The sequence below is a fragment of the Rhopilema esculentum genome, chromosome 10 (genome assembly GCF_057945365.1).
Source record: "Rhopilema esculentum isolate cy_ngs chromosome 10, ASM5794536v1, whole genome shotgun sequence".
In the NCBI taxonomy this organism is placed as follows: Eukaryota; Metazoa; Cnidaria; class Scyphozoa; order Rhizostomeae; family Rhizostomatidae; genus Rhopilema; species Rhopilema esculentum.
Genome location: NC_142824.1, coordinates 14,358,844 through 14,385,282, shown reverse-complemented (window position 1 = coordinate 14,385,282; position 26,439 = coordinate 14,358,844). Strand labels below are relative to the sequence as shown.

Here is a 26,439-nt window from a genome sequence, read left to right as displayed (position 1 = left end):
AGACATCTTGGACAGCCTATAATAGTGCGAAGATATTTTCCGACTTAGCAACAGTCAAATGCAGATGCAGAGAAATAATTGTCGGGTTCAGAGTGGGAGCAAGACTTTGCGACTTCGGAGTAAGAAGTGACTCACTCGTCAGATAGTGACTACTACCTGTTTCGAACTTTGGCTATTGCGGTGGGCACAAATTCAATTTAAATGAACTAAATACTAATATTTTAATTGAAAAACATATGGAAGAAAAGCTTTTGCTGACAGCCAGCGTCATATTAAAACAAAATTATGCTAACGTATCATTTTATGACAATAAAATATTTGATGACGTCATGCAAAATTTGTTATGACGTCATAATAAAAATACTTATGTCGGCAAATCTTGCTTAAATATATATATATAATTTGAAAGCTTGCAATGACACGAGTCAAAATATGTAAGTTGCGTTAAAAATAACCCTTCAGTGAGGAGGTAACGATGATTTTGTCTGATTTTTTACCGTTAAATGACGTCATCAATCACGTGACATCCATGCATTTTCCAAAAAGTCACCTGGCAGATTATGAAAGCCTGAGCTCCCTACTACCAGAATCCGTTGAGAAAGTAAACATTAGCTTGAATGTCAGATTGTCAAGCTATATGTCCTGTCTAAGTGTTCTGCTTTTCCGTGCTTTTTCCACATGTAATGTAAATTATCATTGTCAAAGAGTCGTTTGCAAACGAAGGGCCTTAGAAACCAAAACTCCCAAAATTCAAGTCCTTTTTTAAGACCTTTAAAGAAGACGACATCATGGCGATTTTCTGCACGAAGGTTTAAGGATAAAAAATAAATCACAAATCTCATCCTCTTTTCTTTATTTGTTATTTCAGTAAATGATTCTTTTAACTAAGCAATACTCTGATAAATTGACTAATTATCTTTAACTTTACTGGGAAACATTTACCGTACTCAGAATAAAGAAATTGGGTGTACCAGGGTGCTTTTTGGGTTACCATATAACGGATATAAAAGCATTGGATCCAACAAGCAAAACAATTCAAAAAGAGCATGAAAATGGCTGCACAGCATTTTCATTCCATACATAAGACATATAAAAGATCTCTGCTTCCATCAAAACTGAAATCAAGGAAATTTTTTAGGGAAAAGGAGAAACAAGCGTTCAAATTTTGCATCAAAATTCACTATTCTTTTCTAAATTTTTTCGTTTCAAGTTTCGAAGCTTTCAAGTTTTAAGGAATTATATTTCTATGTTCATCCATCAGTTATAATACGCTTTGATTGTGAGACGTTGGCCAACAGATTCACGGCGATTTTGTTATAAAACTCGGTTTAAAATTCTGATGAATATGAAATAGAAAATTTAAAGGAAATGGGGGACATTCTTATGTGGAGGGCATAAATTTGATTTTTCAGACGGTGAATTTTGAGTTTTAGGGAATTTTCGTCTTGTGCTTGATTTCTCGTGTTCTCGTGTTATTCTTCCCCCAAATGTGAAAGCTGCAAAAAAGAAATATGAGAAAAAGATAGCGTTTTAAGATAAAAACAAATTCATTATTTGCATATCATTATTATTTATTATTTATTGATATCTAATCATTAGTTAGAATTTATCAGTAAATACTAGAAATGGACTTTGGTTATGATCAATTTCTACATATTCAAAAATCATGTTTAATAGGGACAGCATGAGGCTTTAAAGGCTAACTTTAATAAAAAAGAATACCTGCGTGAGAAACTGCGTTGCATTCAGTAGTTCACTACATCCATAAATAATCTTCTTTGGTGACGAATTTTGTCGCTGATTATCAGAAAAATACCAAAAGATTTGATCAGTTGAGAACAACAGGAAAAGTCAAAACTTGCCAAATGAAGAGGATATATTCAGTCACAGGGCATTTATGATAATTACAGGTTTCGGTATCGATATATTAAAAGCTCTTGCGCAACCGGCATGCTTAGCGGTAGCTGTCTTGAGAAATTGACTGTGTCTTTTATATTCATGCAGTACGATATTAGGCCCGTTTTGATAATATAGTCGCAAGGCATGCCGGTTGCAAAAGAGCCTTTAAAATTCGACGAGATTCCACTGTGAAGAGAGAAATAAGTTGATGTTAAATCATATATGAAGGAGATTTTAACATGTATTCAATATCTCATAGAAATGGCGAGTATGTCACTAGCAGAGACCGCGACGTTGTTTGTTTAGCAGTTTCCTATAGAGGGTATCATCTTAGAAATACCTAGTCATAAAAAGGAGATGAGAACAAAGAATATCCAAAAGAAAATTAAATTGAAAATCATACCTTTTCATAATTTAATAAATTAGCATATTCAATATAGTTTCCACCACCAACCATGAAAACGATTGCCTGTGATAGAAATTAACATAATTTGTATTCTTAAAACAAAACATTTTGAAATAATGTTGCCTTATTGCCACTCTTTCATATAAAAATACTAGTTTCAAACACTCGAATTATAATTAAATATACTGTTGGTTCAGTATATTTAACTCGAATAACAAAGCAAAAATATTCAGAATAATGAAAATTGCAAAAGTGATATGATAATTAAAAATTCTTGTTTAGTTAATGAAAGATATATAAAAAACATTACAGAAATAGTTTATAATATGAGCAAGACTGAAAGACGCGAAAAACTTACTTCGTTAAAGGGGGTCTTGTTCCGTGGTATGGTAGAGCTGTCAGAAACACGAAGCATTTTCGGATCAAAATACCTGTAGTCTTCTGTTTCCTGAAAACAATGATGAAAGATGTTGATTAAAAGAGAAAAGGCTTTTAAATCCAAAAAAATTAACGAATATAGAATACGAATCACAAATGAAAATAGATTATATAAATATAGCAATGGATAATGTAGGTGGGAAAATACAAGAGGAAAACGTGCAATAATTTTAATTTTTAAGTCAAATTTGTAGAAGTGGGTCGAAGTGGTTTGTTTTCTCAAGGGCACTAAAGGTAAGAGCAGAGAAGGATAAAACATCGACTTTTACAAACCTGACTTGATTTTTGCTCCATGATCGAATCAACGATTCGTGTAATAGGTAAGTTCTGAAATGGAACAATAATCATAAAAAAACTTGAACATTCCATTTCTGATAAAGCTACACTAATTGCATCATAATTTTTTTAATGTTTAAGGAGTGTGACTGAACCCCACTAAATCGTTCTTGACGCAGATATATTTCTTAACCTTTCATCAAACCAAGGTTTTTCCAACACAATACATTTGAAATAAAGTTCAACTTTTTTTCATACTTTTAATCGAAGATACTTAAAAACCTGCCATTACTTAAATTTTTGTAGCGGATCGACTATAACATACAAGAAATTGAAAAAGAAATAAATGATTGCTAATCAAGATAGATAGTCATTTGCCTTCCAATCATGGCGTGTACTTTCACTAGAAAAAACATTGAGTTTAGGTTACGTTTTCTGAACTTGTGAACTTGTATTAGGAAACAGCTCCGGAATACCTAGTCGTTCAATACAGAAGGGGTTAAGAGGTCATCCTATCAAATCCCACATTGGTACGGGTCCTTATGAACAAACACAAACAACTTTAACAGGCTCTGAACAAGACAGCTTCACAACAGCCACAGTAAAGGAAAGCATTCCAAATTGGCAAAAGATTTCTACCTTGTTGCCAACTACCAAGCTTTTGACACCTTCCATCACAAACTGAGATCCTGTGCTCATGATTCGAGAAAACATGGCGCTAAAGAGACAAAGTCAATCCAAGTAACAAACTTTAGAAATGTAGAAACCAAAATAAAAAATTCAAAATTTATTCAAATCATTGGCTTGCGTGCTTATGGCCTACCTTGCTATTCACAAAAATTCGGCTCGGCACAAAAAATTCCAAGCGAACGTAGTCATACTACTATCACACTAATTATAATAGGCTACCCTTTATGTAACAGGTGGAGAAACTTGTCAAGTTTTGCTAATCTACATTCATTCATGATCGGAATAAGGGTCCGAAAGAACAAGATGGAAAATATGAACCCAGTTGTGGATCGAAATAGGCCAGTCATAGCTTCTATTTTTCTGATTTTGAACCTTGTTTTTTTTATTCTCCATCTTGTTCTTTCGGATCCTTATTCTGACTCTGATGCTTTATACTCGAGTGTCAGACGAAAAAGCTTGTAGAATGTTGTAAAATGTCTGCCTTTCTCAAAGACATTTCCAAATTTTGTACCGCCAAAAATTGTTGAAATTATGATTTAACATAGTGTTCGATTACTGTTCTCCTTCGTGCTGAACATAAAAAACGTGGACATACAGATTTCTTCCTCTCATTACATTAATTACACGTATCTTTTAGAGAAATTAAGGAAAAACACGCAAGACCTGAAGATATTAAAAACAATGATTCGAGACAAGACAGGCGTAAAATATATGTCTAATGAAACCACCAACGAATCTTTATAGATCTTCTCCTACAGTTAAAAACCTGCCTAAGTAAAGAAGCTGTCAGGTTTTACCTGTAAGTGCTCTGCCCGCTGCCAGTCTGAATTGGACCTGATGCAACTTTCGCAAAGGCTCTACGATATCAAATATAAAGAGATTTTGGCTTGAAACTTGCGTCATTTTTCACTATCTGAAAATGATTTCCAATTGCTAGTGAAAAGAGGCACGCTATATTCATAAAACGGGCTGATAAGAAAACGACCATGACCCAATTTTTAGCCTACTATGAACTCCTCCTAGGTCATAGTCCGTGACCAATTCTAGATAATCCCTAAATACTTTTAATATATCAGTTGGCTCGGAACCTGACTATAAGCAGTCATAAGAGATCGCAAGGCGCACGCAGTTGTTTAACATAAAATTTTGGTGATCTTTCAGAACTACAATCTTGGCAAAAATGCTGATGCTATTTACAAATCACCCGCCCCTCTTCCCCTCAAATCAATGTTGGGATTGGATTGGTAGCCAATGAAGTAATGCCCGCATATTCCGTAACCATCTTAACCAACATTGAACCTGGGGGAAGGGGGTTTAGGTCATCAGCGCATATGATATGAAGATATGACACGCAAATTCCTTTTTTGTTCAAATGTCTCAGCTATTTTTGGACAGGATTGTAGACTTACTCAAATCTTTTTTACGCAATAGAGCAGAACAGTCCTTCAGCTGAAAAAGACTCTTCTCTTCTACTTCTTCTACTCCTTTTTATTTCTTTGTAATGCCATCCTACTTAAAAGGAATAGCCTGGGCTAAAAGTGGAGATCTCCAAGCGAATCCTCTTGCGCTAAAATTTCTTTTATCATTATCCAATGAAATTGCGCTGTTCCCATTTGAAAGAAGCTTCCGCCATCTTAGCTCAGGTCATTCATCCTATTTGCGCGAAAAGATTTAGAGCTTGGGGTATACCTATAGACATTTCAAACCAAAATTGATAAGTAGATAAAAGTTTCTGTTTACACAAAGCAACAGGAAAAAGTAACACAGCAGACAGCTTCACCTAAAGGATTATTCAATATCAAATTAAAGAATTAAAGTCTAAACATACTTCCATTTTCGAATGTACTCAACAGCAGCCAGGCGATCTTCATCGCAGCCAGCTTGGGTAAGCGCTGTCATGTACTGTTGGAATTCGTCCTGTTGAGAAATCAAAGAACATTTATACAGAGATACTAAACACAAAGATTCCCAAAGTATTACACAGGGGATAAACTGATGAAGCATTTGCGCAAAGATAAGATGGGCGATCTAAACATAACAAGCAGTCGAGGCATAATGTTATTCGCTGCGAAATTATGTTGTTCTTTTACAGTACTGGATACAATGCATTTTGAGAGTTGTGCTGCTCTGTCATTGGATGATGCGATTGATCTATATTTAGAAACTTGTTCGTTTGGGAAATGCCAGCTTTCACCTTTGCATATACACTTCAAAGGCAATCGACAAAAAATAAAGTGGCCTAAACCATCTTTCAATCAACAATTGGCCAATCATCAAGCATGATACCATACAGGCGCTCACTCATTGGCCAATAGTTGATTAACAAATGACATAAGTCACGTTCGCATTTGTCGATTGCCTTTAATAAGGTTTTCCTTTTCAAGTCAAAATCAGCTACAGATGATGTCCCTAATCCTGGCTAACATCTCTAAAAGTCTAGTTGGATAATGCAATGAGCTGAGTATGTTACAAATAGACTGCAGCCGGAACGAAGAGACGTCTGACGTTGCAAAACGTTGTTATCAGATTTGGATTCATTGCTGATGCTACTTGAATTGCTGGTCAATTTTTGTCGTTGTTGAGTTATTCATTTAAATCTAGTAAAACAGCGACCATAAATTATCATATGAAGATTTTTGTTCATGTCCTTCGCTGCAAAATTTATTATTCCTAAGTTAACACAAAATAAGCATGGCAAATTTACTTACATTTGATAAAGTGGGCGAAGATATGTAATAGATGATAAACAGTCTCAGCTTGTCGTCACAAGTTCCAGCTGTGAAAAAAGTAAAATTCTAAAAAATTTTGGTCTCACTTCAGAATTGAAAGGATAAAAGATTACAGTCCTTCTCTCACGTTCTCGACCCACACCTAGATATAAATTTCTGTTGACCTGTTGATCAATATCAGATACTTTATATTTTTGTGGAATGTCAGATGTAAAGTACTTCAATGTCTTCGCTTCTTCGTGAAATTGCAGAAAAGAAGTATATGAAGTTAAAAAAGGATTTCTAAAAAGGGATGAAAGTATGAGACCTAGTATCGTTAACCTTCGGCACGGCATTTGAGGAATACGCCAAAACACAGGACGGGTAGCATGCAGGTATTGTTCTGAACCATACCCCCGTCCTTCCATTCAAATTTGGGACGCATCCATTTAAACAATAAACATGGGAACGGGTGCAAAACCCAACACAGTCTCATGAGATAGTAGATATGAACATATGAAAATCGATTTACTTTCCACTTTCATAGGGATAGAACTGTTTGCAAATAAAGGTGTACCTTAATCATCTTTCAAAAAATTGTGTGGTATTCAAGATTTTACACTTGTCTAGCCTAATAGCGGCATATTGAAATATAGTTCAAAAAAGAATTATCTTGGAATAAATGCTTAAGATGTAATTTTCTTCCTCTACATAACATCGCACCGTGAACAAAATTAGGGTTAAAAAATCATTATCTACCCTCAGGATCTTGAATGATTTCCATCACGGATTTGTCCTAAAAATGAAGCGTTTACAGGCAATGTAGTGACAGTGAAAACATGAATAAATAGATAAATAGGTATTATTGAGGAGCAAGAAACGAAAAATAGGGCAATTTCGAGAAAAGCAAGAAAATCACTCTCAAGAGCAAGAGGTAGCAATAGGCCACAGACGTATCTTAAATTTTCTACTGACACAAGAAAATCGATTAAATTAAGGTGGAAATGCAATAACAGAACGTAAGTAAACAGAGAAAAAATTAGTAAAAACTGCTGCCATTAATTGCTGAATCGGTTTGAAGGAGCACGAAATAATGAAGTATACTTCTTGCTTTATGCATAGGCTTGATGTCATCAAAAAATTTGGTACTGCCAAAAATCGAAAGTTTTTTTATAAATCTTAACGCATTATATTACCTTAAGTCCTGCCTTTTCTATAGCGAATGTTTACAAAATGCAACAATGTCACTCCCTAAGGACACGTTGCAAATCTAAACGCTACTGGCAACTCAAGGAAATACCAAGACTATATTTAATCCGAGCATTACTGCCATCTAAAGAGACAAGGTAATGTTTCTTGTTTTCAAATGGCACGATGCTAGCAAAGAAAATATCAAAGCTTAATCAACGTTAAGCAAATTTCATACAACTTGGGTAAGAACACTGTGGTGATTAATGTTGTTATTAATTAATCTTTCTAAGGATATCAAAGCATAGAAAAACATCTCACTGATACAACTACAATAAACAAGGATGCCGTTTTCTTGGAGCAAAACCAACCATAAACAATGTAAGCAGATTTAATAAGGGCAAAAATGGGCTAAACGTTTCATCGCTTATCTCTGGTTAACGACCGAATTTCAAAAAACAGGGAGGACAAAGTTTCAAATATACTCCTTTGCTATGCATAAATGTAGGAAGCACTTCAAAAATGACAATTTTTGCGTTCAGCATTAACATTTTGTGGTGCCGGTTTTCCCCGACAGCTTTGGATAGGAGATGCGAGCGTTACTGTTGCGTCTGATTTGACGCTATTTTCTCTTCAGATTTCTATTGTCTTTGACGCTATGCCATTGGCTGGTTTAAAATGTAAACAAATAGTCTGATTGGCTTGTACTCCTTGTTACTACAATACAAACATTAGGTGACATACCGTTGAGGATTTACTCATTGTCTTCTCCTCACTTTCAAAGTAAATGTCTAACTTTCTAGCCTACAAGAAAATAGTTACATACGGTTAATGTCAAAATATTTTCTTGAAAACTAGCTTAAAATGAGCACGCCGATAAGCAGGTATTTCCTCCAATATAGCATATCCTTAAATACGCACGTGCCATTGCCTTGTCTACGCGCCGTCCTTTACAACATGAAAGAACAATAAACTCCCCCTTGTGATGAAACCTCCTTCCAATACACGCAGTAGAAGTTTCATACTAATCTTAAAAAGAGCCTTGGGTTTATACGGTTACCTACACATTGTATTCAATTTTTGATCTTTAAGAGTTTTCCATTTAAACATGTGACTTCTCAGTATACAACAGGAATGAGATAATAGCCAATAAAAAAGCTACTCTCATATTTTAGTAATGAAGAAACGGCCTAAACATTAGTTAAAGTAGAAATCAGAAATGTGGCTGTAACAGGGTTGGATAAATGTAATATAAACCTATTTTCATTGGACAGCAATTAAAAATAACTGACATTTGGAATCAAATATCGCAACAAATAAATTTTAGATACCATTGTTTTAAAATAATTGTTAGTAGTTCCAATCTCGAATTATGTGAGCTATTAAATAACGTCATATACTCAAAGTTGGCACTTCTTTCGATTGAAGTCAAATACCTAAGAACATGATATCTTAAATAAAAACAAAAATGCAGAGGTATCTCTCGTGGCTAAAAGATTAGTAAAACCCAAACGAGAGTATTGGCAATGGTACTACAAAGCAGAAATAAGATAAAAAGTAAGAAAGGGCATCGCTACCTTGATATGTTCAAGCATCGCAGTGGCAATATTGGTGTGCATATCAATCAATCGTTTCTTTTCAAGCAATTCCGGGAGTGAGCTAAAAGAGTATAAAAATTTAGTGAGGCATGGCCATTTTTGACAAACTCGCAAAACCAAATTCGCATGGAATGAGTGTATTTTTATCATTATGATCTTCACCTGTATGCTGGTATTCTAGAAATAAATCTGAATTAAATTGATTTGCACTTTTCTGTGTCTAGACCTTGTACCGGATATACGTGTATCCCTCAAGGCTTCTGTATCAACGATGCAATGTATTAAAGAATACAATCATCAGCAGACGAAAACTCGGAATTACCCTTTACGTGACGAAAACAATTTAACTCCACTCTTTTCCACGGTTTTGTTTATTCTTTATATCTATTTCTTAATTATTCTTTCAAAATATTCACTCGACTTTGAAATGGGGTTTTAAAATCAAGAACCAGTTCCAGGCGAGAAAACATCTTTCACCCAGCCTATAGAATGAATCATGGATATCATATGCAACAAATACGATTTCTACCTTGAAGGGACCCATGTCCAGTAAGAAAACGTATCCAGTCTAGTATTGGGCGATTGCATTTCAAAGTTATATATAACATAGAAATTTTTTTAGCATTCAACCAAAATTTAGCCTTCAACATATGCCAAAAACTCAGAGATTCTAAAGACTAGAGTCTCAATTCTACATTGTTTATATTCTTTACCAAATACTACCCGTAGGCCTTCCCTTTCTCTAAAACAGGGAAATACAACTCACTTCAGTTGCGCGGTTACATAGAGGTTGAGTTCTATTTTGAAGACAGTGTACCCTTAGTGGAAAATTGAGGTATAGCGGCTTATCAAATCATTCTTATCACTTTGATACAAATATTTTCCATCAAATTCATTCCGCAGACCAGATTCAATTCCCAAATTGGCATGATAAAATCCCTAAACAAGCTAGATTGAATCCCAAAGCAGACCAGGCGTTTAAGCCCCACTCAACAATTCTGATGCCTTTCAAGGTAATCAGCATACGAGATAAAAAAATTAGCTTCCTAACCCTCGTTGAAAAGCAACAAAGGGAGATGGAGTGTTCGATGTTAGTATTCAAAGACAATGACTGTTCATGGCACAGCATTGCAAGGAAAGGGTATGTATACCTCACGGCTGAAGTTAGTTTAGCAGTATTGTCAGTCCAGTAATTCTCCATTAACTCTTCTTCTTCGGGAGTGACACCCTATTGATAGAAAAATACTACATATAAGAAATGCTATGTAAAGAGGAAATGAAAAGATAATTAATAAACTTAAACATAGATTAACAACAATAAAAGCGGTGGCTGTAGATATGACGTTAGCAAATTTCCTAAAATGCGAGTAACGAAAGTAAAGCTAGGGAAGCTAAATACCCTATCAAAAACTGAAATCTACAAAAAACTGGAAATTGCTTATAAGAAAGGAATGCATCATTTTTTTCTGCAAGACTTTCGAAGAAAAAGATAATCTTTAAGAAAAACTTCAAGGATACCAAACAAGAGCTTTTCTTCATCTTTAAAAAGATCTCCTGCAGACTGAATGTAAAGTAAATCTATATGGATCTTTTTTAACTTAATATTTTATATTTAAATTAATATAACTTAATATTTAAGGCAATTCATTAATGGGAAATTCGCATACCATGACATTTTTTAGTTTTTTCACTTCTTCCTCTGAAGACCGATAATCATCGAGTTCTTTTTGAATTGACTCGGCAACATTTGGAAATGGACTAGAAAACGAAGAGACAAACTTGCGTGACGTAGATCATTCAGTATAAATTAATTCAGTATGAATCTATTAAGTATGAATTAGGTTAGCATGAGTTCATTATATATGAATTAGGTCAACTATGTGACGATGTTAACTCTAACTGGCTGTGGGATTTGAACGTAGAAGATATCAGAGAAATTTCTGCTGAATTTAACCCTACAACAGGTCTTTTGATAATAAATTGATGTAATAAAAGTCGGTTTACTTGATCAGCAGTTTTACGAACAGTAATTATTAAATCCTGGGTTCAGCGTGTCATACATTGTCATACAATTTTCGCTTTATTTACAAAGCTTTCGCAGACTTAGCTGATTTGTCAGGGCAGAGTCAAGAATTTAATGTTTACGCTTTCCAATACCTGCTTTGAAGATTAACATCTTTTGTATACTCAAATGATTTCAACTTGAACAAAGTTACTTACCTAAGTTTGTGCTGCGACCAGAATTTGTCACTTGAAGCTAAATCATATTTCTTTTCTTTCTTTTTCTGGAGAGAATTTTCTGGGGAAATTGGGACTGGCTCCGAAACGACCACTCGATTTAACTTCAAATCCTTCGATTGAAAAAAACTCTAAGTTTTAGATTGAACTTAATCAAGCGAGCTGCAGTATTTGATACATCACTTATGCTAACTTTAACTTCTTAGTCTAAAACTTGGAATTCTTTGAAAAAAAAATTGTAACTTGATGAAGATGCTGGTAATTCAGTTTTGCGTAAGGTCAGGTCGATGGCGGCTTTATTCAGATGCGGTATAACACTATCTTTTCTGTTAAATTATGAGGGGTGGGGGGTAATTCTAAAAATAGTATACCTCAAAAATAGTAAAAAACCAATTTCTACCAACAAAGAATCATATATATTGATATTTAGGATTGGAAAAAAGCGAAGCGCTCATAGATACGCCATGGTTCATACATGCATCAAAATAGATGTGCAAGCCAAACATCAAATTTTCTTCACGAAATCAATTTTCGTCAAGTAAAGGGTTAAGATGATGACTTATTCTAACACGTAGAGTTTATATAAAGCATTTTTTCCTGGAGCTAAAATAAAGGTAAACTGTCAGAACTTTCTCCCTGAATAAGGCGATCAACCAAGAGAACATATCTTAAGGTACTTTCTTTCTATAAAAATCTTTGTTATCCCATCGAAATATTTGCAATCTATGTCTCAAAATTGTTCGTATTCCATCATTCTAGTTTTAAGTAGGTTATTTTAGAATTATTTTGGAACCAATTTGGAATTATAACGTTAAATCTGAAATGGATTTTACTGCACAACATTTCTACAGACTTTTCTAGCCTATTTTAAAGTCCAGACTTTTAATAGCTACAAAATTGCAATGGGAGTTTGTTTATGAATGGAACAAAAACTTTTGAAAAAGACACTTCGCAATAGCTGTTGAAAATAGCAATGCTAGCATAAATACCAAAATAATCCAGTTGATCCCTATATTTAACAATAAAAGTTCTCATTGGCTCTCTTAAAGAGGTCTAATAGTACTCACAAATACGTCATGGCATAGCGCTTGGTATGTCCATGTATGATGTAATGGCGTGCAAAGGTCGATATTTCGATCAAGAATGATCAAGACTGGCCGGTGGAAGCTAAAATGGGAATAATTTGTTATTAGAAGACGCTTCACGTGAGGTCAGCAAGTACTGCGTATTAGAAATAGATAGTAGCCAGAGAAGAGATTGAACAAAACAATTAGTATAAGCTTCTGGCATTATAAAACTTCGAAAACAAAGAATACAGGAAATATAGCATAGTAAAGTATATTCTCTCAAAAACTATGCTGAGCATAAACATGAGCGAAAATGTACTCCCAGCTGCATATCAAAAGTAAGGGGAGAGAAAGAATGGCACCATCCTTGATTGTGACCTCCAATCAATGGCCCAAATCATTAAAATGTTAAAAACAGTCTGTATGAATCTATAGCTTTTTGGAAAAATTTCAAAAGAATCTTGAAAGTTAAATGAGATGCCAACAAGCTAAAAGCTATTGGTAGAAAACAACTTGAAAGACGAAAATATACGAGACATTCATAAATACATCCATAAAACGATTATTTCCTTAGTACTTGTTTTAAGAAAGAATAAATAAATTTAGGTAGAACGTTTTTGCCTTCTCGAAAAAAACGAAGTAGTATTGAAGTTTCTTAAAACATTTAAGCAATTTAGACCAGATGCACTAAAACACTTCTAGCTTTTCAGGAGCCCTCCTGCTTTTTACTTTTACTAATCAGGATGAAATGAAAATTTACCTGAAACTTCCGGATTGTATATCTGTAGTGAAGAGGCTGTTTCTGTCTCTAAGGTTTTCCCGTATTTTCTTATCTAGACCCTGGAGATAGAAATGTTTAGAAGGGAACAATGTAAAATGAGAAATCAATTATTGATAAAATATACTGTATAAAAAAGACGGCAAGTTTTGTGTTGATGGAAAGCTTTGATAAAATGTATCTGGCTAAATATTATCCTTAAAGGCAGTGTGTCCCCCATTGTTCTCAGAATCTCTTTTCATGGCCACGATATTCATGCATCGTATCGTTGATTCAATGCACAAATAAACAATCAGAATGAAGAACAGTAGCGTACACAATAGCGTAATTTCTCAGAATCACAAATAAACATACACAATAGCGTAATTTCCCTGAGCATCACGAAGGGGACAGACTGCCTTTAAAGAAAATATCTTTGTTTTGCATTTTCTGTTTTACATTGCAGACCAAGATTCTTGCACAGATAAACATGATTCTGAAAACAGTGATAAAATCATAAGCATATAAGGCGACAAGATGGTTCAGCAAAAAACCAATCAATAGAGAAACAAACAGTTTTAAAAGATGAAAAATTATAAGAGCAAAAGCTTTCTAAAATGCTTCAGGATAACGGTATTAGAATGCCAAAATATATCCAAGAGATAATAGAATACGCCACACAAACTCTGTACAAGCAAAGGACACAAACCTCGGCTACCATTTCAGCAGCGTTTCCTTTGGGGCATCTGATAACTGGCACAGCACCTAATTAACAAAACTTTCATTGAATATGACACAGTACTATGATAGAATACTTAGGGCAATATAAGGTAGCTCATAATTTTATAGAAGGGTATTGCAAGTAAAGTCGGCGAAAAATGTATGCTTTTGGCGCAGGAAATCGATAGATTGTGGCATGAGAATATTCTCAAGGCCTGGTTGCACTGTGATCATGAGAAAGATTGTAGACCTTCACATACCATTCGCTGGCAATTTAAATTTTCCATTGGTTGATCTATATAATAAACCTTTTGATACGTATACAGTCAGTAACATAAGGCAAATACTCAATATGTTTTCTGTCTTAATCGCGCAGCAAAGCCTATTGTTAACTCTGAACGGCTGACTGATAGGAAAATGTACCTTGAACTGAATACAAAGTTATCCAGTTGTCACATATCTATATGTTGTAAAAACAAGAGCTAGCTTAACCCTGTTGCACTGATAAGTGTAAACAACGTGATCTAGCCATGCCTTTGCATTTTATGCTGAATAATTGTACATGCTCCTGCTCTGGGGCTAAATAACAAACCGCACAGTAATTAGCCAAACCATTCCAGCATGCAGGCTACTGACATTGGTTTTTGTTCTGATATAACGAGAAACCTTCCTAGCAACAAGTACAAGTAATGAAGATTAGTTTTGACGGATTTTGTAACCGTTAAGTAGACAGTCACTAATAAAATTTCATAAACGTTTTTCAAACATTATCCAGCTCCATAATATAATTTATTCAGATACATAACAACAACGAAGAAATATACAAACCCAATGTAACAAGAAATGAGAACAAGCAGTCTACCAGTGTATCTTTGATTGCCTCTATATCAGTGTCTCTTGCGTCAGAACGATTAAGTGCTTTAAGAAAAAATCGATAAATGTCGATAAAAATGACAAAAGAGAGGCTTAAAGAGTTTCTCATTTTCTTCAACCCTTTTTCAACTTTTTTAAATTTCATTTTTAACAAATCCAAACCCCACCGAATTTTCAGCAGCTGAATAAGAACCTGAAGGACAACCTCTAAACTTAAAGCAATCTAAGAAAATTGAGATTTCTTTTTAAATGTATTAAATGGAAAATTTTTACTCTATTAACATAAAGAATTCTACACAAAGTCTGTTCTGACATTAATTTTACTTCATAGTACCTATGAAATGCAATATCTAACTTCAGAATTCAATAATATGAATAAGTGTTTTGCCAAAAGCTAGATCCATGCATAGGCCTAAAGAGAAGTAGCTTCAAAAAATGACACTTTGATATCCTAAAAGAGGTTCATAGTTTAAAAACACCTGAATTTGATCTTCGAAAATATTTCCCCTTCAGACTTAGTGAAGAGTTGAAAGAGATTACATTTTTCTTTTCTTTTTAAATGATTGCATTTTAAAATTGTTGGGAAGTAAGTCAACAATGCCCAAGATTCTGAATGTCAAGATTCTGAATGCCTAATTATTTCCCCTGGTGTAACAAGATTTTGTAAGTGAGTGAAATATCTTATAAACTTTGCTTTCAATCACTATATATATTTTTGAGGTTGCTAATTTCCTATGACAAAGAGCAATTCTTTGTATAAGAGTTTCCAATAAATAATCTTAAGAAACTATCTACATACCATAGTAAGAAATGCTATCTCTATCATGATGTTTCACAGTGAAAAGATCCTCTTCCAGTGAAATGAAATTGAGGTACTGATCAAAAACCTGCAAAACATCCCAGCAATAATTATTGAGATGAAATGCACCAGCAACATATGGTTTACTAGACTATATACACTCCCCTCACAAAAGTATTGCACCACCTTGTTAAAAAAGCCGCACTTTTTGTCAATATTTTTACAATACAAAACATTTGAATGCATGAATTGGGTGAAATAGGCATATTTTATAGCAAATTTCGGCGGAAAAAGTTTGCAAATTTTGCTGACGCCATAGAATACCTAGTTAGAAATGTAAATATTCACAAAAACATTATTGTTTGAAAAAATGCAGACCACGCCTAAGGAAGAACATTTGTCAAATGAGATGCGGCTCCCTATAAAACTTTTACAGGGAAGTGGTCTTTAATTTTTGAAAAATTGTTGACCAAGTTAGATGCAGCCACACAACAGCTTCAATTAATCAAAAAAGGTTTCTCAAGAGTGCTTCAGTAGTAATAAACTGAGCAGTGGGTGAACATAAAAATTTGACGTGAGAGGGGGAGCGAATTTTTCTGTTTTATTTCACCATGTTTACACCATGGGACAGTAAAAGACATGAATCTTAAAGCTGAGCAAGGATTTGCAGCTCAAAATTCTTCCAAACAAAAAATAATGAGTGTCTTAGACAAGTAAAAAATAAAAATTCACCTGCATAAAAGGAAACTATTTTTACGCCGGTTTATTTGCGAACAAGAAGAATTCAAGTTTTCCATGGCATCAGTCCAGATTTGTACATAGTTAAAAATGTTTGGCTTTGTATGAAAAACATTACGAACCATGATTTAAAAGGTTCTTGAAGAACCAAAGAATCGTTAATTAAAAGAATTTTTCAAGTTTGGAGTGAAATTCCAAAATAATACATTGCCCAATTATATGCAACCAATTCAAGAAGGCATAAAGCTGTTTCAAAAGTTCATAGCTCCCGTCAAAATATTAAAATTTGAAACTGTTAGAAGACGTTTTGAAACTGTTATTTTAAAAAAAGTGCTCTAAATAGATTGAAGTTTTGATTGGTGGCTGTTTCACTTCCAACCCACTCCCATTCGCCACTTAAAAACACAATCAATTAGCGCAACAATAGCTTTTGATGATTCTTGCACCATTTTCCTCCTTTGAGGTGGTGCAATACTTCTGTGAGGGGAGTGTATAATATATGGATAGTTTTAACAACTAGTGTGGACAGCTGTGCATAAACTCAAAATATTTTTCAAATATCAACCAATCATGTTGGATTCTGATTACTGTATAAGCTTTGTTAATCGACCAAAGCACAACATCAAAATAGGCCCCGAACCAATGTAGCCAGCAACTTTCATCAGCCTCATCAAATAAACATGATGACACTGGTGACAGGATATTGTTATTAACTCAAGTCTTCATTGAAACAATAATTTTGTGGTGATATTATGTTGTTATTTTTAACATGTGATATTATGATTATAAACATAATAAACATTTGTACACCTAAATCTTAGATTTTGAATGAGCCTGGCATGCACTCCAATAAGCTCCTACTCAGGGGCTTGGAGCTTAAACACAGGTTCAATAGCATCAAAAAGTTGTATTATTATCTAGCAGCAAAACAACTGTGAGAAAAAATTCACCTTATTTATTCGAGATGCACAGTTATATTGCAAAGCTGATGTGGCAAGATCTTCAAGTTTGTGCCTTGATATTGCTGATATGAAGTTGAAAAAGTAGGTTTCATAGAGATTATTCTTTAGATCCTGGATAAAAGAAAACATTTCTTCAGAACTTTTGATAAAAAACAGCTTTTTACTGTTCTTAATGGTGCGCTACAACAATACCAACATGCTAATCACATGATAAAATCCACAGGAATGTTCCATAAAAATAATAAATGACATTGTGTGCTAGTTGCATTCTAGTTATTGGTAATACCTTCCAGAATAAGTTGTTGGGAAGTTTATATGGCTTAAAAATGACAGTAAACTGATCAGAGCAGTCTGAAATTTCCTGAACTTATATGCTACATCAAAATACATAAAATATTGAGTTGAACTTTCAAGAAAAGCGCTTTGATAGCTGACATACCTGAGATATTCTTTGAATATTCTCATCAGTTGGGAATACAAAATAAATTGCAGGGGCTTCTGGAATAGCATCTCTATCTGAATGTAATTGCCTGACAAGAAAAAAATGGCTTCGATAATTCGATTTGATTACATAAATAGAGATTTTATTTGATTTGATTACATAAATTGTAACTCTTAGCAAGTGCTCATTTTCAACTGGCTTTCCAAAGAATAATTTTAGAAATTCGTATCTTTTTAAAATAATACCTTTTCTAATACCTTTAATACTTTTGTAGAGAACTAAGCAAAAGGGCCCTTTTATCCTGGAGATGGGTGAGGAAATTGAGCTATTACAAAGAGACTTCATCAACGGATATTTTCTATTGAGATAAAGCCAAGAAGAAAAATTTTGACAGTGTCCTAACTGCACTGATAATAGTGTCTTAGTCTGCATAACCACTATGCATGGGACTCTTTCTATGATATAGAAAAAAGCTAAAATATTTTCAGACATTCAAATAATTTCAAAAATGAATTGTTTTAGGTGTATTTTATCATAAGTTACTGATTTACATTGCTGTGCAAAGTTCCTATCGAAAGTGATTTGCCCTCAAACTTTATTGTAATTGCGCAACAAGAAACTGGAAATGATTGTGGGATCTTCTTGAAATATTTCTACAGGAAGTTATTGAAAATATTTCTAATACAAATAATCAAAGTTGAATTTTGTAGTAAAATATTAAGCAACTGTATAACTATGCTGGTTTTCATTGGTTTCAAGCAATTTTTGAAAAAGAGATAATTTTGTTTTATTTATTTGATTAGCCTGTTGTCCAGTACAATTTTTTACCTCTAAGTCACAATCAAAAAAACTTACAAATGCAATGTTATTCCCTGCTCCCTGAGTTCTTTCACTGTTAGTAATGGTGAGATAATGTCTTGGCCAAATCTGTCATATACAAGTACCTAAATAGCAAAGAGATAGAGAAGGAGAGATGCATAAAACTATCTAAAAAAGCAAGTTCATAAAGCAGATCTACATAATGCAATTGCTTTTTTTGCAGCAACTGGATCGTAAGCATTTGTCGCAACCTTTAACAATAACAAGGCTATATATTCAAAAGGGATAAAAAAACAGCTGCAAAAATTTCTTGCGAGTAATAGTAGGATAAATAAAGCCTGTTGATTAGTAGAAATGATTTTTTGAAGAACAGTCTTATGTGCTGCATCTGTTTTATGACTAGTATCTTAACTAACCAATCTTATGTCCTATTTGTTACATTTTTCAAGAATAAGCTAATATCATAATAGAAGATTATATTCAAATTAAACTGCACCTTCCATACTGGCTCTTTAACCTGCTGTTTTGTTACAGGTTCATTCAAATTCAGCATACGCTTCAAAGCCTCTGAACAACAGAAAAAGAAAAAAAGAATTGTAAGCCAAATATTACTCATGATTTCAGCTTTGCTTCAAATATTCTAATCCCAGGGGGGCTGGGAGCAGTATTAGCATTATTAGTCTAATAGCAAATTTTTTCAGCAAAAGGACTCAAAATCTACTGGTCATATATCTTAAACAGTTTATTTGGATAGCTAACTGTTTACGTGCCATTTTGCAATGATATGGCATGTTGCACTAAGAAATGTGTTGCAACTTTACAATCTTTTTGGGATTAGTATTTTTGGGATTAATTTTTGGGATCAAAGTCTGACAAGTCTGACAATGAGCCATGTTGATCTGCAGATTAAATATACCTTAGACCGTCACCATAGCCCCCCCCCCCTGATTTTTGGCTTTTCTCTTTATGACTAGGAGATAGAGAGCGTTAAAATAGAAAATGGAAAAGCATCTTTGACTTGCAGCCGAGAAAATCAAGATACAATCATGAAGGAGATTATAGAAAAAACAGTGCAATGTTGAAAACAACCATTGAAGAAGGTGTGGTTGGAAGTAAAAAAAGTGGCAGCAATGCCATGATACCATGATTTTCTTTAATAGCAGTTTAAAATCTCTCTTAGCCACCCCGGTCTAATCCTTTGTTGTGTATTTCAACATTTTATCTTGAATATCTCAACAACATTTGCAACTGCACCAAATCACTTAAGAATATATTGGTTTCCACAAGATAGAGAGGCCTGGTTCACGTTTTTGACCGAGGACTGATCGTCAATGAAAATAAACAGTCAACATTTTAGATTTGCTCCGTTTTGAAATCTATCATCCCATACTGTGAAACTTGATTCAAAAGTATGCTCCATTCAGAAAGTTTCTTTATGTCTGTACTTGCATATGGTCAAATGTTTGATTAATTCTCATAGTCTGGTATACTTATTCATCATTTTTTTCTGACAATAGGGTTTTGATTATTCTTTTTATCAATTACAACTATACCTGTATGATTTAAGATCTTAGTCCACAGCAAGATTGTCCCAATTGGCAAGGATTCCAAACGGTTTTAGAAAGTTTTACTGTTAACACCCAAGAGTTTTCAAATTTGCAAAGTTGATATCTGAGGAAGATATCAATTGATATCCATGGGTATTCACTTCAACAATATGGTTGTTTTGTTGAGGATTCTTGTAAAAACAACTGAAATAAATATGTATGGCTCGGGGTTTCTACAAATCAAGTTTAATGGAATACCTGGCAGTGTGAATGGACAAACAGGCCCATACAAGTTATAAGATTAGAAATTAAAACAAAAAAAAATAACAGTTAAAATTTAAAAAGATTATGAAAATGGCAAAGGCATTTTGAGCAGCTTCTGAGAATCTGATTCACATTTATCAAGATTTTGCATTGAAAGAACTGGACTGCAAACCTGATGTTTATTCAATACACATGTTGGCCAAACAGCCTAGTATGGCAGTTTCCAACAATATCTTGAGTGTGTAAGTGTGTGCTTTGGTATAAGTATGCACTATATAGTTTGCACAACTATACTAGAGCCCAGGGATATCAACCAAGATAAAAAAATGGACATGATTGATAGTTATTTTGTATCAGACGAAACCAATGCAAAGTTATGACAGTCTTGAAGAAACAGGATTCCTAATTTGCCCTAAGCAAGAAGACACGATCATGCCATAGGCAAAGCTAAAAAAAATTAAAATTTTGTGTATCAGGCTTTAGAAACAGATTGCCTTTGATCTTTTGATATGTCCAAAAATTAATATAATTTGTGAAGTGTTCTGAAGTTGATGGTTAACTGTTGATCGAGAGTACTTGCAAGTCTTCTAGGCTAGGATATAATATAGGCAACACAAAAAAACCAACATATCAAAAGCTATATTCTTAATGCTGCTTTTACATCTAGCAGATATCATTGCACTGTGCAACATAAATGATTCTCACCGGTTTGCTTTCGTCTACAACTGACGGCCATTTTGTTTAAAGATATTGTACGTGGAGCACCAAATCGAGGCTTACAAAACAACTTATTAGTTCCCTGTATTCAAATGCGGAAGTGGACGCATGTTCGTAGTTTCGTTTTCCCAATTTGTGTTTTGTGGTCTGTAAAGTTATTATTAACATTATCTGCAAAATAAATTCTGGCACTGCACCTATACCGCTGTGGAAAGGCGAAATATAATGGACATCGGATCTTCTCAAAATGCAATGGATACCGGGTCGCGTGAATATCTCATTGAAAGGTACATTTGAAAAATAATTTGGTCTTGGTCGATAATTGCTCAAATTAGTTAATAATCACATTTGCTAAACGATTGATATGCAACAAACTCAGTATAGCCTAGTAAAAGGGCAGCCACCCGGTGAAACGCCCTAACCGCACCTGAATTATAATGAAGATGGAGATATATATATAGTTCTGAACTGTGTCTTATTTTGTGTTTGGGTAAATTTTGAACGTTGGTTTTGTAGAAAAGAGGCGCTTAAAGTTACATCTTTGGTGTACAGTAATTCTTTACTTGATTTGATTGTCCTGTTAAGTAGTTACCTTTGTAAAATTAATCACTTAAATATATATGCAACATCATTAATCAATGCAATCTATAAGCACTCCTACCTTTCTCTAGGTATGCCCCTGATACTCACCAGTTTTCCCATGGCTGGGGCAAATTCAATGTTTCTTCTATGCTAGAGGCCCTGTCTGCAGAGTATGACACTTTTTGACGAGATCTCCGGTGTGCACAAGCAAAAAGCCTGGTGTGACAGTGTGCACCACCAAAAGTGTCTGGTGTGCTGGTGTGCACTGACTATTTTTCCCTGTTGTGGTTAAAATTTGTGAATTTGCATTTCACCGTAAAAATGCGTGTGAAGTATACTGTTGAAGATAGCGCAAGTTTTTATTTGTATATTTGTCAAGTAAGATTCATGATATCTCAAATTGTACATACACAACTGTGCTTGTTTTTATCAGATGACATTTTCTATGGGACCACACCAAGCCACACCCATCTTAGTTGCCACACCCAAAAATAACCGGTGTACAACAGGTTTTGCACAAAAATATCTCTGGTGTGCACATGCCATACTCTGCAGACTGGCTAGAGGCTAGACCTAGCATTAGATTAAAGGCTTTATGCCAAGACATGTGAAATAGAAAGATATGTCATTGCAAGAAATAAGTAAAATGGGCTCAATCTCATGCCAGAATGCAAGTTTAAAGCATTGTTTTTTTGAAATATTTTCTATACATTTGTGCACCTAAGGTGATTCATCCCTACAGGTTTAACTTATTTTTCCAAACTGTTTGGAAGAATTTAAGTATTTACTATAATATGGTCTAACAAATCTTTTATCAGGGACCAGTTGGAAGAAGCTTATCAAGACCCAGAGCCACCAGTTCTGAAGAAATGGAGGTAACTTTTTTTAAAAATAGAAGGGCAACATCCAGTATCAAAATGAATAGGGTTTAATTTAACAAATGTGGAGAGTTGGAAATTGGAAAGTTGGAATGTGGAATACTGGACTGCATAATATTTTGATATAGCAAAACCTTTAAGTATATACTAGTAAATGAGGAACACCATAACACGCTGGGAATAAACAACAATAAACACATGTAAATCAATTATAGCTTATCAAAAAAATTATTCAATTATAAGCCACCCTTGTTTATTAGTAAGCTTGGTTCAAAAAATAATTTAGCCTACTCTTATTTGTGAGCTGTACCCACAGAACCATGTATAGCTGTTGGTCTGAAAGGATGGACAAAAAAACTGCAGAAATGCTATTTATGTACTAAAATGAGAAAAATAGACATGTAAGCTTATTAACTGTCCAAAATAATCGTTCTATAAGCTGTTGTTTTTAGAACCAAGACCATGTCAAAATGGTTTGGGTAAAAGTGGCGCTCATGCCATCATATTTCTGCCAATTTTTAGCTTCTGATTTCTATTTTTTGCATACTCAGAGGTATTTCACAATGCAATTTCAGGTTATCTTGTCCTAATTCAAAGATTCTAAAAATAGATTTTTATGACATCGTCATTTACAACCTCTATTTTTGCTACCTAGTTCAGGCCAGGAAATTAAAGACGGTTCTCAAAGGATATATCAGCATTTTTATGTATTATTCTATAAAAATTTGATACAGTTTCTGAATAAGTAATTACGTTAGTGAAAAATCGCTGAGATGAGTATGATTTACATACGCTCTTCATTGATGAAGACAATGTGTGCCTTTAGCACCAAACACGAAATCTCTAGATTAAATTAATGACTCCAAATAACTTAGGTTGCCATGCTGCACTTGAGCTTGACGCTGTGTGTTGGTGCTTCATGGAACGATAGTAAGCCATTCAAACTCCAATTTTTGGTGGAACTCCAACTCCAGTGATTGGTGGAACTTTTCTGATTGTGTCTGTACGTTTCGAAAAGTAAGCGATAAAAAGCCATTCAAACTCCATTTTTTTCAAAAATTGGAGTGCTCCTTGGAACTGCTCTTATTGTGTCTTTACGTTTCGAAAAGCTTTTAAAAGTAATGCCAAAGGTAGTGCAATACGCAATTGTTCCACCCCATTATGATGAAAACAAATTAATGTGTCCAGAAAACGGAGCGGCGACTATTTTGAAAGTTTTTGATTGACTGCTTGAATTATTCGTAATTACAACTCAACGGCGGCAGTCTGTCATTATGCATTTCTGAAGGCGGAAAATTGAAGGAGCAATTGCTTTCAACCCCAACTCAAAACGGTATGAGATTTTTCGTTTTCATGTAACGGAGCCAGGGAAAATTGGGGATTCAAACCCTTTTGAACGCCAGGGTGTATCTGGAAATGTCTTTACGATGCATTTTACCTTCATTTAGTAACGTTTAACACTTTTATTTTTAGGCACCTCTTCTTTACCGAAAAGCCAATAAAGCTCTTTGTTTGTATCTTCTTTGGGTTGCTCCCATTCCAGATGTCGAGGCACCACACAAAACGCCATCACATGTACTTGTCAGCAATATTACTCATACTGCAGTGGTTCAGTATCTCAATGTATATTTACTGTATCAAAACATATTGGACGAGTGGAGGTGGACCTCACATCCCAAGAGACACTATGGTTGTCATGGTAGCATTGAACACCTCCACTGCTGTGTCATTTACGTTGTCTGTTATTTACTTCTACCAAAGCTCAAACAACTTAAAGGCACATTCAGGTAACAGAGCAATTTCTAGCTTCAACCTCGTTCCAAACATTAGACTTGGTATTCAGGGTAAAAATACCCCAGCCTCTCTTTCACCAGAAGACTGGCTTCTTGTAAATGTTCTTTTGGCCGTAGGTCTTATTGCTATCGCTGGTGTATTCATAGGAGCTTTTGCTTTCAACGCTTTTATGAATTTTTATGGAATTCACAATTTCACAGCAAATATACGAGGTCCACAGTCAGATCTATACCTCTTAGCTGTCGCTGTCGTTTATTGGGGGTTTTGCGCCACCGTGTGCACTTGTTGCATATTCCACGTGTCTACGCGCAGTATCATTAATAACGTCGAGCTTATTGAAATGCTGATGTTAAGTCCAACTCTAAGCCGACATGACTTTTTCGAATATCACGAAGCCCTTCTACAGTACTCCGAAAAGATGATGCGTTCATTAAGGTACTGGTTCGCCGCCCATAATATATTTTTCGTTTTCTTGATTCTCGCTACAGTATTTGAGTGGATCAACGTGATAAAAAGCACTGAAGAGAAACATATAGAAAATTACAACATTTGGTTTGCCCAACTAACCGGATCTTGTTTGATTTCTTATAAATTTGCATTTCCATTTATCTCTGCCAGTCGAGTTACAGCACGGTTCAACATTTTTTACTACAACGTAGCGAGACTTACCAAAGTCTCCGACATTCCAGATTTGGCCGTCCTCCGAGAACATTCTGGTTTCAAACTTTTTGGTTTCCGTATCACAACAAATGTCGCAATGGTCGCGATTTTTTCAAGCTTCATTGGAGCTTTAAAGTTTATTGCAGACTTCAGTACCAACGAAAGTTAGGTGATGAAAGGGAAATTAATACGATTATTGTGACGTCCATCAAAGAAAATAGATTCTTAAAGGCTCGTGCGCAACCGGCATGCTTTGCTGTAGCGGAATTTTTATGTGAGGAAAAATCTACAATATTCTGTATCTTCGTGCAGTATGATTCTAGGCCCGTTTTGAAAATCACGTCGCAAAGCATGCCGGTTGGGCAAGAGCCTTTGAAGGGTCAGAAGTTGAATATCAATTGTTAGTAGCACACTAAACTTTTTAAAGTTGTACACTTTCTTCACAGACACCTGCAGGATTATTTTCTGCAACCATGATTGTCAAAGTTTATTTGGAAATCCGACCATACACCGAGCCACATCATTTTGTCTGCCAGCCTAGAATTCCATTTATATATCCTTAGGGCCATTTTTGAATCTGTTGTCAACATTTGACGTATTCAAAATTCATGATCTTAACATGTCGAAAGTATGCTGAAAAGTTGTTGGTAATTGTCGTCCCCTATTGTTGGTAACTGTCGTAGGTTGCATAATGTCCCCTTTCTCCAAAGTACTCTACAAATCTCTAGCAGCCAGTGTTGGGGACTGGCTTTCTAATAAAAAAGAAAATTCTAAAGAACATCCTAGAATCATCGTTATTGCAGTATATCGCCATTTAAAATTTCTTTACACAAATTTCTATGTAGATATTATATCAGCATAGTATCAGAGTATCATTAGAGAAATAGTATTTATGATCCTAGACTAGACGCTATGCTCGATAAGTATAATAACGATAAAAATATTTTATGTATTCGACCACTTCTTCTAATAATACGCTCATGCGATAAAAGGAAATTTTTTATTGTTACTGGATTATCTTTTTACTATATCGCATTGTCTTCTGTGTTGTCATATTTACGTTTTATGTAATTGCCCTTGTGACTTAGTACCATTTTTAACGTACGTGTCAAAGTAGACATCATTTTGTTTGTTTTTCAAAATACTGTTTATCAAAACTTTTGGTAGTGTGCTAACTATTCTTCATTTACCGCGCTTTTTATTTGAATGACAGTTTATGAAATGACAATTTTAAAATCATAAATTTTTTTATTAATAAGCTAAAGTTTCTTGAAGATTGTTCCATTTATTTTGTTGAGAACTGCAATCTACTTGTAATATATGCAAAATTGATACGTGGAGCAGATGTTCTGTTTATCTACACTGCAATTGCCACAACG

At 34.5% G+C, this 26,439-nt stretch overlaps 2 protein-coding genes across 3 annotated transcripts; one reads left to right on the top strand and one right to left on the bottom strand.

Moving 5' to 3' along the window:
* Positions 1–843: 843 nt before the first annotated feature.
* Positions 844–21,220, bottom strand: LOC135690699 (sec1 family domain-containing protein 1). Its single transcript, XM_065208330.2, has 25 exons — positions 21,135–21,220; positions 19,115–19,185; positions 18,655–18,743; positions 17,797–17,887; positions 17,346–17,468; positions 15,658–15,745; positions 14,814–14,903; positions 13,975–14,030; positions 13,269–13,348; positions 12,509–12,608; positions 11,424–11,554; positions 10,871–10,961; positions 10,355–10,431; positions 9,183–9,264; positions 8,350–8,409; positions 7,177–7,213; positions 6,418–6,485; positions 5,538–5,626; positions 4,507–4,566; positions 3,659–3,737; positions 3,017–3,070; positions 2,664–2,753; positions 2,303–2,368; positions 1,723–1,797; positions 844–1,496 (listed from the first exon to the last, which is right to left on the bottom strand). The coding sequence occupies exons 1-25, from the start codon at positions 21,163–21,165 to the stop codon at positions 1,473–1,475; spliced, it is 1,902 nt and encodes a 633-aa protein (XP_065064402.2). The 5' UTR covers positions 21,166–21,220; the 3' UTR covers positions 844–1,472.
* Position 21,221: 1 nt separating this feature from the next.
* LOC135690747 (uncharacterized) lies at positions 21,222–26,334 on the top strand. 2 transcript variants are annotated; one of them, XM_065208398.2, is made up of 4 exons: positions 21,222–21,433; positions 22,547–22,603; positions 24,080–24,393; positions 24,889–26,334. In XM_065208398.2, exons 1-4 carry the CDS (start codon positions 21,372–21,374, stop codon positions 25,227–25,229), a joined length of 774 nt encoding a protein of 257 aa, XP_065064470.2. In that variant the 5' UTR covers positions 21,222–21,371; the 3' UTR covers positions 25,230–26,334. The 2 variants fall into 2 exon arrangements, with proteins under 2 accessions (XP_065064470.2, XP_088967014.1); XM_089110888.1 differs by having other exon boundaries at positions 24,080–26,334.
* The last annotated feature ends 105 nt before the right edge of the window (positions 26,335–26,439 follow it).